At 38.4% G+C, this 16,499-nt stretch overlaps 1 protein-coding gene across 1 annotated transcript in view; it reads left to right on the top strand.

Moving 5' to 3' along the window:
• TAF1B (TATA-box binding protein associated factor, RNA polymerase I subunit B) overlaps positions 1–16,499 on the top strand; it is a 56,839-nt gene that overhangs the window by 16,160 nt on the left and 24,180 nt on the right. The window contains 2 exon segments of the mRNA XM_036873156.1: positions 1,640–1,796; positions 11,899–11,998. Coding sequence (XP_036729051.1) covers positions 1,640–1,796; positions 11,899–11,998 — 257 coding nt within the window.

The following is a 16,499-nucleotide window of genomic DNA, read 5'->3' as shown; positions in this document are numbered from 1 at the left end:
AATGCAACCATGAAAAAGGAAAGTTCAGTTCCTGATAAATGCAATGAAGAAAGGATTTACAGGATTTGGAAAAGGGGATTTTGAGGGATAATTTGGAGAGTTTTTGCCCAAGAAAGCTTGGAGTTTCTCAGGGTCATTCCTCATCCTGCTTTTTTAATCTACCCTCACTCCTTACTTTAAACACCAGTTATATCCTGACAACCCTAAAATTCCTATCTCTTGCCCATCCTCTCAACTATAGGATTTTTTATATTCAGCTACCTACTCGACATTTCTGTTTGTATGCTTAATAAAATCTTATACTTGTGCAATTCTGATATCTTGATTTCTCTTGTCAAACTTGATCTTCTGCCATCTTCCTTGTCTCAGTAACTGGCATCTCCATTCTCCTTGTTGCTCAGTCCAAAACCCTTAGAATCCTACTTGTCTTCTCTTTTTTTCTCATACTTCACATCCAGTCCATCAGTAAATCCTTTTGACTCTGCTTTCAAAATATGTCCAGAATCCAGCCACTTCTCACCATCTGTAGGGTCGCCACTCCAGTACATGTGCCCGTCGTTGCCGACCTGGAATCGTGGTCTCCCGTGTGCCCTCCCCAGCTCCACTCTTCATAGCAGCCAGAGGAACCTTTTAAAACCATAAATGAGATCATGTAGCTCTTCTGTTTAAAACTCTCCAGAAACTTCTTACGTACTTAGAAGAAAATCTAAAGTACAAATCATGACTGACAAAGCCCTTTAGCAATACGGTTTCTTACTCTCTCCTGTCATGTCTTAACACTTTTCCTCTCACCGTGGTGCTCTCGCCACACTGGCTTCCTTGATGTTCCTTCAGGTTGACTCTGCTAATGTACTTGGTGTTCCTCTCCAGATCCTTAAGACTATTCTCTGATTTCATTCAGGTCTCTGCTCAGATGTCACTTTCCCAGAGAGGCTTCTCTGATCACCCGTGTAAAATAGCACATGTCTCTCCCTTCCCATCATTTTGTATGCCCCTCCAGTGCTATTCTTCTGTGTTATGCTTAACCACTGTCTGCAAATTTTTGTGGGGGGGGGGAGGCGTTTATTTACTGTCTCTCACTACTAGTATGTAGGTTTTAGGAGAGATGAGAGACTGTACACTGTCATTTCCCCAGACCTAGAAGAGTGGCACAAAGAATGAGGTGGATAAGTATTTGTGGAATGAATGAGTTGAGGACGGAATAATGCCCCGTGGGGGAGGATGCCTGCAGGATGGGAGTGGGAGGGGGTGCTGCCTTAGCTAGTGTTTGGAGAGCCTCTCAGAGAAGGGGACAGGTGAGTTGAGGCGTGACTCAAAGGAATTACACATTTTTTGCTTTGTAATTGTTTGTCCTTTTATTTATTCGAAAAATTGTTCCTGTTAACTATACAAAAATTCAAACAAGACAAATCCCTCCTTGGAATCTCAGCTCATTCAACTCCCACAAAGAACCAGCAGTTACGTTTTTGACCAATTTTCTTCTGAATCGTTATTGCTCTTTATTGCCAAATTGTTCTTTGTAAAGATTATATCAGTAATCTAAAGATATTTAAAATACCTCTTTGGATTTTGCTGTTTTTCTTCTTTGTTGTCCAAAATAGTTGCTTGTACTTTTAAAAATCTCCCTTTGTCCTTTTAGAAACTGCATCTGTCTGTTCCGGATCTCTTGACGGAGTAGAGTATTCACTGCGAAAGGAGAAGGGAATTGTGAAGATGACTGTGCCACGGACGCTAGCTTTCTGCTACCTGTCATTGCTTTGGCAGAGGGAGACAATCACTCTTGCGGATCTTCTGAGGTAAGCTGGGCCTCTCGTATAATGATGCTTCTGCTGACTATCTGTGTGCACTAGGAGACAGCCTTGGATATTTTGGATTTTACAAGGAGGTTTAAATTAAGGAAGGGAAAGATTGGGCAATCTGAATTCTAACTCTGAAATTTAATTCTCCTTGGGCTAATAATTCATCACCTTGGTTTCCTTATTTGGGTAGTGGAAATAATACTATTTATCTTACAATGGGGTATTAGAAAATTAATTTTCTAATGTGAGTAAAGTGCTTTGAAGATGAAAAGTGACATTTAATTACCTGAGTAGTATTATTAAGTATTTTTCATTTTTTTTTTTTAATAAGAGTATTAGTCATTTTATTTTTATTTATTTATTTATTTATTTATTTTTGGCTGTGCTGGGTCTTCGTTTCTGTGTGAGGGCTTTCTCTAGTTGTGGCAAGCGGGGGCCACTCTTCATCGCGGTGCGCGGGCCTCTCACTATCGCGGCCTCTCTTGTTGCGGAGCACAGGCTCCAGATGCGCAGGCTCAGTAATTGTGGCTCACGGGCCCAGTTGCTCCGCGGCATGTGGGATCTTCCCAGACCAGGGCTCGTACCCGTGTCCCCTGCATTGGCAGGCAGATTCTCAACCACTGCGCCACCAGGGAAGCCCAGTATTTTTCATTTTTAAGAGAGAGGATGAACAGATGACCTTTACATTGGCAAATGTTATTAGTAGTTGCACAAAAGCATACATTGGTATTGTTAAGAGCTAAAATACAGGTTGTCTGTGTTTATAAGCCAAAATTAAAAACAAAGCTCTTAAAAGAACCTGTTATGTAGATAGTCAGCATTTACATTTTTCAAGGTAATCTGCCGGGTTTTATAGTTAATGAATAAATTATGGCGTTCTGTGTAAGAATTTCTCATTAAATAGAAGATGTGCCAAAATCATTAATGTGTTAATTTTCCCTTGCTTAATATGTGTTCTAAATAATAACATTTGAGTTTTTTTCAGTGTATAGAGTGATTTTAAGAGCACAGATTTAGAACCAGACTCCTGGGTTCAAATCCTGGCTCTGCCACTTATGTGTTATAGGACCTTGAGTAAGTTATTTAATTTCTCTCTGCCTCTGTTTCCTCATTGGTAAAATGAGGCTAATAATAATATCTACCTCAGAGGGTTTGAAACTACTTTCAATAACTAGTACAACATGAAAAGCACATAGCGCCGGGCACGTAATAAGAACTCAATGCTGGTTATTGTTGTTTATGTTTTCTTCATCATCATCATCATTATAGGCACTAGGCCCTTTGATTAAATAAAATGCCTCTGGTAAATGAGGATAGTGCCTTTGAATTTGGCCACATCAACCAAATAACAAGGCTTTTCTCAGATGTGACTAACAGTACACGCAAGTTGAAAACTTCCCTAATATGGAAAAGGAAATAGTCAATGAAGTCCAGGAAGCACAGAGAGTCCCATACAGGATAAATCCAAGGAGAAACACGCCAAGACACATTAATCCAACTGTCAAAAATTAAATACAGGGCTTCCCTGGTGGCGCAGTGGTTGGGAATACGCCTGCCAATGCAGGGGACACAGGTTCGAGCCCTGGTCCAGGAAGATCCCACATGCCACGGAGCAACTGAGCCCGTGTGCCACAACTACTGAGCCTGTGTGCCACAACTACTGAGCCTGCGTGCTACAACTGCTGAAGCCTGAGCACCTGGAGCCTGTGCTCTGCAATGGGAGAAGCCACCGCAATGAGAAGCCTGCACACCATAACGAAGAGTAGCCCCCGCTCACCGCAACTAGAGAAAGCCTGCGCACAGCAACGAAGACCCAATGCAGCCAAAAATAAATAAATAAAAAATAAAAATAAATAAAATAAAATAAAAAAATTAAATACAGGAAAAAATACTAAAAGCAGTGAGGGAAAAGCAAGAAATAACATACAAGGGAATCCCCATAAGGTTAACAGCTGATCTTTCAGCAGAAACCCTGCAAGCCAGAAGGGAGTGGCAGGACATATTTAAAGTGATGAAAGGGAAAAACCTACAACAAAGATTACTCTACCCAGCAAGGATCTCATTCAGATTCGACAGAGAAATTAAAACCTTTACAGACAAGCAAAAGCTAAGAGAATTCAGCACCACCACCAAAGCAAATTTACAACAAATGCTAAAGGAACTTCTCTAGGCAGGAAAAACAAGGGAAAGACTTACAATAACAACCCAAAACAATTAAGAAATGGTAATAGGAACATACATACTGATAATTACCTTAAATGTAAATGGATTAAATGCTCCAACCAAAAGACATAGACTGGCTGAATGGATACAAAAAACAAGACCCGTATATATGCTGTCTGCAAGAGACCCACTTCAGAGCTAGGGACACATACAGACTGAAAGTGAGGGGATGGAAAAAGATATTCCATGCAAATGGAAATCAGAAGAAAGCTGGAGTAGCAATTCTCATATCAACAAAATAGACTTTAAAATAAAGACTATTACAAGAGACAAAGAAGGACACTACATAATGATCAAGGGATCAATCCAGAAGAAGATATAAACAATTGTAAATACTTGTGCACCCAAACATAGGAGCACCTCAATACTTAAGGCAAATGCTAACAGCCATAAAAGGGGAAATTGACAGTAACACAGTCATAGTAGGGACTTTAACCAATGGACAGATCATCCACAACGAAAATAAATAAGGAAACACAAGCTTTAAATGATACATTAAACAAGATGGACTTAATTGATATTTATAGGACATTCCATCCAAAAACAACAGAATACACTTTCTTCTCAAATGCTTATGGAACATTCTCCAGGATAGATCATGTCTTGGGTTGCAAACCAAGCCTTGGTAAATTTAAGAAAATTGAAGTGATATCAAGTATCTTTTCTGACCACAGTGCTCTGAGACTAGATATCAATTACAGGAAAAAAACTGTAAAAAATACAAACACATGGAGGCCAAACAATACGCTACTAAATAACCAAGAGATCAGTGAAGAAATCAAAGAGGAAATCAAAAAATACCTAGAAATAAATGACAATGAAAACACAATGACCCAAAACCTATGAGATGCAGCAAAAGCAGTTCTAAGAGGGAAGTTTATAGCAGTACAATCCTACCTCAAGAAACAAGAAAAATCTCAAACAACCTAACCTTACACCTAAAGCAATTAGAGAAAGAAGAACAAACAAAACCCAAAGTTAGCAGAAGGAAAGAAATCATAAAGATCAGATCAGAAATAACTGAAAAAGAAATGAAGGAAACGATAGCAAAGATCAATAAAACTAAAAGCTGGTTCTTTGAGAAGATAAACAAAATTGATAAACCATTAGTCAGACTCAAGAAAAAAGGAGAAGACTCAAATCAACAGAATTAGAAATGAAAAAGGACAAGTAACAACTGACACTGCAGAAATACAAAGGATCGTGAGAGATTACTACAGGCAACTATATGCTAATAAAATGGACAACCTGGAGGAAATGGACACATTCTTAGAAAAGCACAACCTTCTGAGACTGAACCAGGAAGAAATAGAAAATATAAACAGACGAATCACAAGCACTGAAATTGAAACTGTGATTAAAAGTCTTCCAACAAACAAAAGCCCAGGACCAGATGGCTTCACAGGTGAATTCTATCAAACATTTAGAGAAGAGCTAACACCTATCTTTCTCAAACTCTTCCAAAATATAGCAGAGGGAGGAACACTCCCAAACTCATTCTACGAGGCCACAATCACCCTGATACCAAACCCAGACAAAGATGTTACAAAAAAGGAAAACTACAGGCCAATATTGCTGATGACCATAGATGCAAAAATCCTCAACAAAATACTAGCAAACAGAATCCAGCAGCTCATTAAAAGGATCATACACCATGATCAAGTGGGGTTTATCCCAGGAATGCAAGGATTCTTCATTATACGCAAATCAGTCAATGTGATACACCATATTAACAAATTGAAGGATAAAAACCATATGATAATCTCAGTAGATGCAGAAGAAGCTTTTGACAGAATTCAACACCCGTTTGTGATAAAAACGCTCCAGAAAGTAGGCATAGAGGGAACTTTCTTCAACATAATAAAGACCATATATGACAAACCCACAGCCAACATCATTCTCAATGGTGAAAAACTGAAACCATTTCCACTAAGATCAGGAACAAGACAAGGTTGACCACTCTCACCACTATTACTCAACATAGTTTTGGAAGTTTTAGCCACAGCAGTCAGAGAAGAACAAGAAATAAAAGGAATCCAAATCGGAAAAGAAGAAGTAAAACTGTCACTGTTTGCAGATGACATGATACTATACATAGAGAGTCCTAAAGATGCTACCAGAAAACTACTGGAGCTCATCAATGAATTTGGTAAAGTAGCAGGATACAAAATTAATGGACAGAAATCTCTTGCGTTCCTATACACTAATGATGAAAAGTCTGAAAGAGAAATTAAGGAAACACTCCCGTTTACCATTGCAACAAAAAGAATAAAATACCTAGGAATAAACCTACCTAAGGAGACAAAACACCTGTATGCAGAAAACTATAAGACACTGATGAAAGAAATTAAAGATGATACAAATAGATGGAGAGATATACCATGTTCTTGGATTGGAAGAATCAACATTGTGAAAATGACTCTACTACCCAAAGCAATCTGCAGATTCAATGCAATCCCTATCAAACTACCAATGGCATTTTTCACAGAACTAGAACAAAAAATTTCACAATTTGTATGGAAACACAAAAGACCCCGAATAGCCAAAGCAATCTTGAGAAAGAAAAACGGAGCTGAACGAATCAGGCTCCCAGACTTCAGACTATACTACAAAGCTACAGTAATCAAGACAGTATGGTACTGGCACAAAAACAGAAATATAGATCAATGGAACAGGATAGAAAGCCCAGAGATAAACCCACGCACATATGGTCACCTTATCCTTGATAAAGGAGGGAAGAATATACAATGGAGAAAAGACAGCCTCTTCAGTAAGTGGTGCTGGGAAAACTGGACAGCTACATGTAAAAGAAAGAAATGAGAACACTCCCTAACACCATACACAAAAATAAACTCAAAATGGATTAAAGACCTAAATGTAAGGCCAGACACTATCAAACTCTTAGAGGAAAACATAGGCAGAACACTCTATGACATATATCACAGCAAGATCCTTTTTGACCCACCCCCTAGAGAAATGGAAATAAAAACAAAAACAAACAAATGGGACCTAATGAAACTTAAAAGCTTTTGCACAGCAAAGGAAACCATAAACAAGACAAAAAGAACCCTCAGAATGGGAGAAAATATTTGCAAATGAAGCAACTGACAAAGGATTAATCTCCAAAATATACAAGCAGCTCATGCAGCTCAATATCAAAAAAACAAACAACCCAATCCAAAAATGGGCAGAAGACCTAAATAGACATTTCTCCAAAGAAGATATACAGATAGCCAACAAACACATGAAAGGATGCTCAACATCACTAATCATTAGAGAAATGCAAATCAAAACTACAATGAGATATCACCTCACACCAGTCAGAATGGCCATCATCAAAAAATATACAAACAATAATGCTGGATAGGGTATGGAGAAAAGGGAACCCTCCTGCACTGTTGGTGGGAAAGTAAATTGATACAGCCACTATGGAGGACAGTATGGAGGTTCCTTAAAAACTAAAAACAGAACTACCGTATGACTCAGCAGTCCCACTACTGGTCTTACACCCTGAGAAAAACCATAATTCAAAAAGAGTCATGTACCACAATGTTCATTGCTGCACTATTTACAATAGCCAGGACATGGAAGCAACCTAAGTGTCCATCGACAGATGAATGGATAAGGAAGATGTGGCACATATATACAATGGAATATTACTCAGTCATAAAAAGAAACGAAATTGAGTTATTTGTAGTGAGGTGGATGGACCTAGAGTCTGTCATACAGAGTGAAGTAAGTCAGAAGGAGAAAAACAAATATCGTATGCTAACACATATATATGGAATTTAAAAAAAAATGGTTCTGAAGAACCTAGGGGCAGGAGAGGAATAAGACGCAGATGTAGAGAATGGGACTTGAGGACATGGGGAGGGGGAAGGGTAAGCTGGGACGAAGTGAGAGAGTGGCATGGACATATATACACTACCAAATGTAAAATAGATAGCTAGTGGGAAGCAGCCGCATAGCATAGGGAGATCAGCTCGTGCTTTGTGACCACCTAGAGGGGTGAGATAGGGAGGGTGGGAGGGAGACGCAAGAGGGCGGGGGTATGGGGATATATGTGTAAGTATAGCTGATTCACTTTGTTATACAGCAGCAAACTAACACAACAATGTAAAGCAATTATACTCCAATAAGATGTTTAAAAGAAAACACAAAAAACAGTACATGCAGATAGTCCATGATTCAGTGAATTTTACTGTTAAGCTAAAAACCTCGAGGCTTCCCTGGTGGCGCAGTTGTTAAGAATCTGCCTGCCGGTGCAAGCGACATGGGTTCGAGCCCTGGCCGAGGAAGATCCTACATGCTGCAGAGCAACTAAGCCCATGTGCCACAACTATTGAGGCTGAGCTCTAGAGCCCGCAAGCCACAACTACTGAGCCCACGTGCCACAACTCCTGAAGCTTGCGTGCCTAGAGCCCGTCCTCTGCAACAAGAGAAGCCACCACAATGAGAAGCCCGCACACTGCAACGAAGAGTAACCGCCGCTCACCACAACTAGAGAAAGCCCGCGTGCAGCAGTGAAGACCCAACGCAGCCATAAATAAATAAATACATACATACATACATACATACATACATACATACATACATACATACATACCTCATCTTGTTCTGTATGCCCTCATTGGGTGATCTCATCCTTTCCCAAGGCTTTAATTACCATCTATGTGATGATGACTCCCAAATCTGAATTTCCAGCCCAGACTTGTCTACTGAGGACCAGACCCATATATTCATATATTCACCTGCCTTCTGGACACTCCTTCATCATCTTTCTCCTCAATCCAGCTCCTCCTCCAGTATTTCCTTTCTTCGTAAATACCTGGGCCATGTTGCATCCCATACAGGCACCTGAGACTCATCCTTGACTCTTTCCTCTCTCTACATATAGTTAATCATTATGTCCTGTCAATTATACTTCCAAAATAACTCTCAAACGATTTTTCCCCGATTCCCTCTATCTTCACCTGGGTTACTTAGCAACCTTCCAAGTGAGTCTGGTGCCACTCCTGTCCATTTCCTCCTGATAACCAGAGGGATCTTAATAGAAACAGCAGTCTAATCATGTCACTGGAGCTGGATAACAGGGTTAGCCATCCCACCCAGGGCAATCTGTAAGGGGGTAACGCAACTCTCCTAGAAATCTAACAAGATGGAGAAAGTAATATTTGCCCGAAAATTCTTCTCAGGGAGAATATTCTATGTGGTTGGAAGGATGGGGTAAGATCCTGCACCTTTGTCTATCTGTCTCTCTCTCTCTCCCCCCTCTCCTTCTGCCTCTCTCCCCACCCCTCTGTCTCCCTCTTTCCTTTCCTCCCTCTTTCCTCCCTTCCCCCTCCAAGGGGAATTCCTTTCGAGGCGATTAGCTCTAGTTAGCTGGAGGGCTTTTATTTTGCTCTGTGGGACATACAAATTTGGGACCCAGTTTAACTGCTTGGAGCAATAGGAGAAGAGACTTCACCACTCATCCTCTTTCTCTGCTTCTCTTGGAAAAGAGCTCTAAGTCACAGGCTCTTCTCAAAGTGTGGTCCCCCGAACACAGTGTCAGCGTCACCCGGTGATTTGTTAGAAATGCAAATTCTTGGACCCATTCTAACCTTCTGAATCAGAAACTCCGGGGACAGGGCCTGGTAGTCTCTGTTTTAATAAGCCCTCCAGGGGATTCTAATGGATGCTAAAGTTTGAGACCTACTATTGAAAAACTACTTAAAGAACATTGATTTGAAGGGAATACATTATTAGCCTGGCCCCAATACCCATACATTTTATACTGATCCTGCATGTCACTTCCCTGTTTAAATCCTTTAGCAGCATCCGTAGTCCTTAGGATAAATTCATAACCCTTAGGTAGCCTTTAAAGAACCCTACCTACCTAACAATAACAATAATAATAAAAATAGCCAACATGTATTTGTTCCACAAATATTCATTGAATACCTACTATACACAGGTGTTGTTCTAGAGTCTAGACGCCTGAAATACAGTTGTGAACCATATATAGATCAAGTCCCTGCTCTCGTGAAGTTTAAGACTAGAGGAGGAAACAGATGAGCAAATACACAAATAAATTTTAAAACGATCAGACAGTGAAGTGCTGTTCAGAAGACTGGAATAGGATGATGTGATAGAGAATGACCAGCTGGCTCCTTTAGGTGGGTTATTAGGGAAGGCCTCACTGACAAGGTGGAGTTTAAGCTGCACTCTGACTGAAAATAGAACCAGCAGCTGAACATCTGAAGTACTCGCGTTCCAGGTAGAGGGAGGCTGCTAGTGCCAGGCTCTAAAGCAGCTTCAAGCTCTGTGTGATCAAGGAGCAGAGGAGGCTGAAGTGATGGGAGTCAGAACTTGAAGGAGGAGTAGGAAGATGAGGACAGGGAGGTAATAAACAGGGGCCAGATGTAGGTCTTTGTAAGCCAAGTTAGGAGTTTGGATTTTTTTTTTTTTTTTGGAGGTATAGTTCATATACAATACAACTCACCCTTTTAAAGTGTACAAGTCAGTGGTTTTCAGTATATTCACAAGGTTGTGCAACCGTCACCTCTATTTCCAGGATATATTCATCACTCCAAAAGGAAACCCCATTCCCGCTGGGAGTTTGGCTTTAAGTGTGATAGTAAGCCACTGGAAGATTTTAGCAGGAGACAAGTAATCTGATTAATGTTTTCAAGATCACTCAGGCAACTGTGAGGAAAGTGGATTCTAGGTAGGCACAGGTGGAAGCAGGGAGACCAGGTGGTCTTTTCTATACTTAAAACAAGAGGTAGTGGCTTGGATTAGGGTGGTGGTAATAGAAATGGAATGAGGTGAAGGGGTTCAGGATATGTTTTACAGGTCGACACAACTTTCCTCTAATGCAGTGCTTCTAAAATTACCTGTAATGAAGAACCAATTTGTTAAATTTCCAGTCTGTCACAGATTGAAACTTTTGAAAAGTATAATAATATTATAAGTAGAGACAGTGTTTCCAGGGGACGTGCCTGGAGTAGTGGTTTGTTGGTTAGGAGGGGTATATGGGATGCTGTTAGTCTGTGCCCATCCCTCTTTCTCTATTCTTCTCTATTTTTCTTCTTACCGTTTTTTCCTATCTGACATACTATAAATTTCATTTATTTGTTATGTCATCTTTTTCTTTTCACTAGAATGTAAACTCCATGGGAACAAGAATATTTTACTGTTTTGTTCACTGCTATATCCCCCAGCCTAGAATAGTGTTGGGTATATAGTACTCAATAAATGTCTGTTGAACGAATGAATGAATTGTAAATAAGTATGTATGAGTGTTTATTTATATATATGGGCTAATTTCTTCAAACTCAATAATTTACTCAAAATATTTGATCAGCTACTGTGTACCAGACATTGAGATGGAGTGGTGAACAAATGTTCCTTTGTTTAATTGTTCTTCCAGTGACAGGCACCTACCGTGCACTGTCATAGGTACTGGAGACTGAATGGTGGGCAAGGAGGTATTCTAACAAGGAAAACAGGGATCAAGGAAGGTCTCCCTGAAGAAGTGATTTAAGAGATAAGTAGGAGCTAATCATGTGAGAGAAACTAGGGATAGGAGGAAGGAATGCCATGTCTGCAAGCCTGGTGGTAAATTGACAAATAAGATAAACACACCTTTTAGAAATATTTTGTCTATTTGGGCAGAAACTTAAGAGATTATTAATCAACTAAATGTTTTCTCCACACAAGGGTACAGAGAATAATAGATATTTTCAGATTAATTATCCTTACATATATGTAGGATATACAGTATACTCAACTGATTCTTACCTTGTCTTTGAAATACATTTTTACCTCTTTTGTTTTGTTACTTTGCCAAATCAGTACATACCTTTTATTGAAACTCTTTTTAAAAATATAGATTCGTTGAAGAGGAACATATTCCTTATATAAATGCTTTTCAGCATTTTCCAGAAGAGATGAAATTATATGGGCGTGACAAAGGAATCTTTGCTATAGAGGTCAGTTATTTTCTTTTTTACTTTGTAGTCACTTATAAGACACAAGAGTAATTTGGTGATTTATATTCCTCTCCTGACTTATTTGGTGTTGGAGTTTTAAAAAATGTCATCTAGTTTTTGTTCTATTCAAATATGGACATTAGTCATAATTTAATGAAGAGTAGAATTATTATTTTTTATTTTCCTTATGTGGCTACATCTAATCCTTTAGGTTACGCTATCCTCAAAATACAGCTATAATATGAGGTGTGTGCATTGCAAATAGGTGTATTGTTGAGACCAGAAGTTTTATATAGAGACCTTTAGGTAATTTCAAATTTAAAAAACAGTATTTTTTGTTGTTGTTTGCACACTATGTTGCTTTGGAGAAAAGAGATGAAAGTTATTATGTTGTTTCAAGAGACACTATTTTTTTAATATATTTAATTAATTAATTAATTAATTTAAAAATTTTTGGCTGCGTCAGGTCTTAGTTGTGGCATGTAGGATCCTCATTGAGGCATGCGGGATCTTTCGTTGCGGCGCACAGGCTTCTCCCTAATTGTGGCGCAGGCTCCAGGGTGCATGGGCTCTGTAGTTTGCGGCACGCGGGCTCTCTAGTTGAGGCACGTGAGCTCAGTAGTTGCAGCGCATGGGCTTAGTTGCCCCGCAGCATGTGGGATCTTAGTTCGCTGAACAGGGATCAGACCCGCATCCCCTGCATTGGAAGGTGGATTCTTTACCACTGGTCCAGCAGGGAAGTCCCTCAAGAGGCACTATTTTAAGTCCTTTGCTTGTGTTAGGCTTCTTCTAGATCTCTTTTCAGATGTCTCCAATGGCAGCGCTTCTGTCCTTTTAATTATGAGTCTTTATCACTATTTATAGTACTCAAAGGTTATTTTCCCTGTGCTCTTCATCAGAAGGTTTTCAGTGTACTAAATATTAATATTAAATATTATCCTCCATTTACCCACTTAAGGAATTATTTTCAAAGGCTTTCCTAACCTTCACAACCTTCACATTGTTTTCAGTTTAATTCAAGAGACATTTATGATCCTTACTAAACCCCTGCATGAGTATGGTTCACCATCTTTCCAATTTTACATGTGAGTAAACACCTCAGACAGGTAGAATGATTTGCCGAGGTCACGCAGATGGTAGTCTCAGACTTGGAACTACAGTGCTTTAGGCCTTTTACTCATTGTATGGTCTTTTGTTCTGTTTTTGTACCATCTTACTATTATTTGTCCCATCTAGTCTTTATTTCTTTTTTCTTCTTTTTCTGCCTTTTTTGAATTAAGATTTTTTTATGATTCCATTTTATCTCCACTATTGATTTATTAACCATACCTCTATTTTTTTAGGATGTTGTTCTAGAGTTTATAAAATTCATCTTTAACGTACCACAATCTGCCTCAAATAATAATATACCAGTACATGTTTAGTGTAAGACCCTCACAAGAATATATATACTTCCACTTCCCTCCTCCCATCCCTTAGTGTTAAACATTTTATCTTCACTTGTTAGATATTCCACAATGCGTTGGAATTATTTTTGCTTTAAAAAGTTGTTTATCATTTTAAGAAATTAAAATGAGAAGAACTACTTCATATTTACCCACATTTTGCCATTTCTGGCACTATTCCTGTCTAAAAAAGTCCTTTAACATTTCTTATAGTACAGATCTGTTGGCAGTGAATTCTTTTGGCACTTTTTGGTCTAAAAATGTCTTTGTTTTGCCTTCATTTTTGAAAAAACATTTTCACTAGTATAGAATTCTGGGTTTGTACTTTTCCTTCAGCACTTTAAAAATGTTTCTTTCTACAGGACTGTCTGATTTCTCTTCTCTTCTCTTCCCTTCCCTTCCCTTCCCTTCCTTTCTCTTCCCTTCCCTTTCTTTCTCTTCCCTTCTCTTCCTTCCTTCTCTCGTTCCTTCCTTCCAACTACATGTTAGACCACAGCTCACTAAGGCTTCTGTTCTTTTTCTTTTCCTCAGTGTGTTTTGTTTTGGATAGTTTCTAAGATGATATCTTCAAATTCACTGATCTTTACTTCTTGAATGTCTAATCTGCTGTTAAACCCATCTAGTATTTTTTTCATTTCAGATTCTGTATTTTTCATTTCTAGAAGCTCCATTTTAGTCTTATCTTTTTCGTTTCCCTCATTATGTTTATGTTTTCTTTTACATCTTCCAGTTTATTGACAATATTTACAGTAGTTGCTTTAAGGTTATCATCTACTAATTCTGTTATCTCTGTTATTTCTGGGTCTGTTTCTATATCTCCTGATTATGTGCCATATTTTCCTGCTTTGCATTCCTGGTAATTTTGATTGGATGAAGACAGTGTGAATTTTGTGTTGCTGAATACTGGATTTTTTTTTGTTCTGGTGTATGATTAGGTAACTTAGATATCAGTTTGATCATTTAGAAGCTTGTTTTTTTAATGGCTGTTCCACAGCCTATATTGTGAGACTAAGTAAGCCCCGCTACTAAGGCATGTCCCTTTGGAAGACTCTACCCAGAGCCCCCACTATTATGAAGTCTCTCCACTCCAGCTGGTGCCTTATGCAAACTCTGAGAATTGTTTGGATTCATTGGAAAAAATCCAATGATTTTTTTTTTCTCCCCTGGCCTCAGGTTTTTTCTCACACATGCACAGATTGGTACTCAGTCAAAGACTTGAGAGGACCCCTTTGCAGACCTCCAGAGTTCTTTCTCTGCAGTTTTATCCTCATTGGTACTCTGCCTGCAAATTATAGCCACCTCAGCTTCCAGGAACTCTAATCTCTCTCTCTGTAACTTAGCAAGACCACTGGGCTCTGTTTCACTCCCTGCTCCCTGCACTACAGCTTGGAGACTGCCTCCAGGCAGTAATCTGGGGCCATTTGTTTCTCTTCTCTCAGCGATTATATAGTCCTGTGCTTCCTGTTATCCAGTGCCTAAAACTGTTGTTTCATATATTTTTTCCAGTTCTCTGTTTATCATGGGAAGTCAATTCCCGTAGTAGTTTCCCATAGTAGTTAATCCTTTAAGGGCAGAAACAGAATTGTTCTAAATACTCATTTTTAGACATTTAGAAATAGAGTCAATATTCAGATGCTTTTTAGCTGAGTGTTACGTAAACAGCTCTTTCTTGAATGCCTAAAAATATCTCATTGCTCGTATATTCTTGGATTTTTTTGAAAATTATAATCTCTGTTCACGAATATTGTCTCATCTTTGCTTCAGAATTTTCCATCAGCTGGACCATGTTATTGGAAGATCATGGTTGTAGGCTTTTGTTTATACAAAATACTTGCCTAGTAATCATCTCTTTTGTGGACTATTTTTAAATTAATCTTGAGTTGAGGGGACAAGGGTATGTAAAATAGGGGAGTGACTTCTTGTAGAGATTTTGATAGGAAGTATAAGCATAAAAATAGATTATGTCTTGGTAACAGTAACTATTGCACTTTGCCTTTTTCACTTGTATCTTAGAGAACTTTTTTTTTAAATAAACTTTTTATCTTGGAATAATTTTAGACTTATAGAAAAGCTGCAAAAATAAAAATATATCCTTTACCCAGATTCAACTATTGTTAATATTTTATTTTATCCTTTGTGCTGTTCTTCCCTATCTATGTATCTATCTATGCAATTCTATTTCTGAATCATTGAGGGTAAGTTACATTTATCATGGCCCATCATCCCTAAATATTTTAGTGTATATTTTCTAAGAGTAGGGATATTCTCTTATATAACTGCAATTTTCTTATTAACTTTTTATTTTTCTAGGAGCTGCACAGTATAGATATGCCACAGTTTACCTGACTAGTTCTCTATTGATGGAGTTTTGTGTTTGGGGATTAAAGGCTAAAGAAGGCAGCTAGGTAATGAAAAAACAAAACAAAACAAAACTGAAAACAATCTGAATGTCTATCAACAGGAAAATGGATAAAATGTGACATAATCAGACATGGTATATTAAACTACTATGAAAATGAATCAACTACAGCCACAAGCAACAGGAATGACCCTAAGAAACATTCTATTGAGTGTAAAAGGCAAGACTTAGGAAGCTACATACAGTATGATATCATTTTTGTTAAGCTCACAAAAGAAGTTAAGCTAAATATATTTATATAGATATATTTATGTGCATGATAAAACTATTTAAAAAAAAATAAGTTTATGGTAAGCAAAATTCAGGATACTAGTTACCTCTGGATGGGGAGGCACAGAGGGAGGACTAGAGAAAGGAGTCCACTGGCAGATGTAGCAGTCGGGTTGGTTTGTGTATTTCTTGCATCCTTAACTACTCTTTGAGAGTAGGAATCATGTGTAATGCTTCTATTTTATCATACATAAGGCCTAATATATAATAATTATGTATACATGGTAAGAACTCTGTCTGTGTTTATTGGTTAAATGATTTGAAATAGCTGAAAAACAGAATGAGTTTAAATACTTTATTTAGAGAAGAGTTCAAATAGATTTGTTGGGGATTTTTTTCCACCTAAGTAGTAAACATCCAGACTGCT

Source organism: Balaenoptera musculus, chromosome 13 (assembly GCF_009873245.2).
Source record: "Balaenoptera musculus isolate JJ_BM4_2016_0621 chromosome 13, mBalMus1.pri.v3, whole genome shotgun sequence".
Taxonomy (NCBI): Eukaryota; Metazoa; Chordata; class Mammalia; order Artiodactyla; family Balaenopteridae; genus Balaenoptera; species Balaenoptera musculus.
This window is presented reverse-complemented; position numbering and strand designations above follow the sequence as displayed.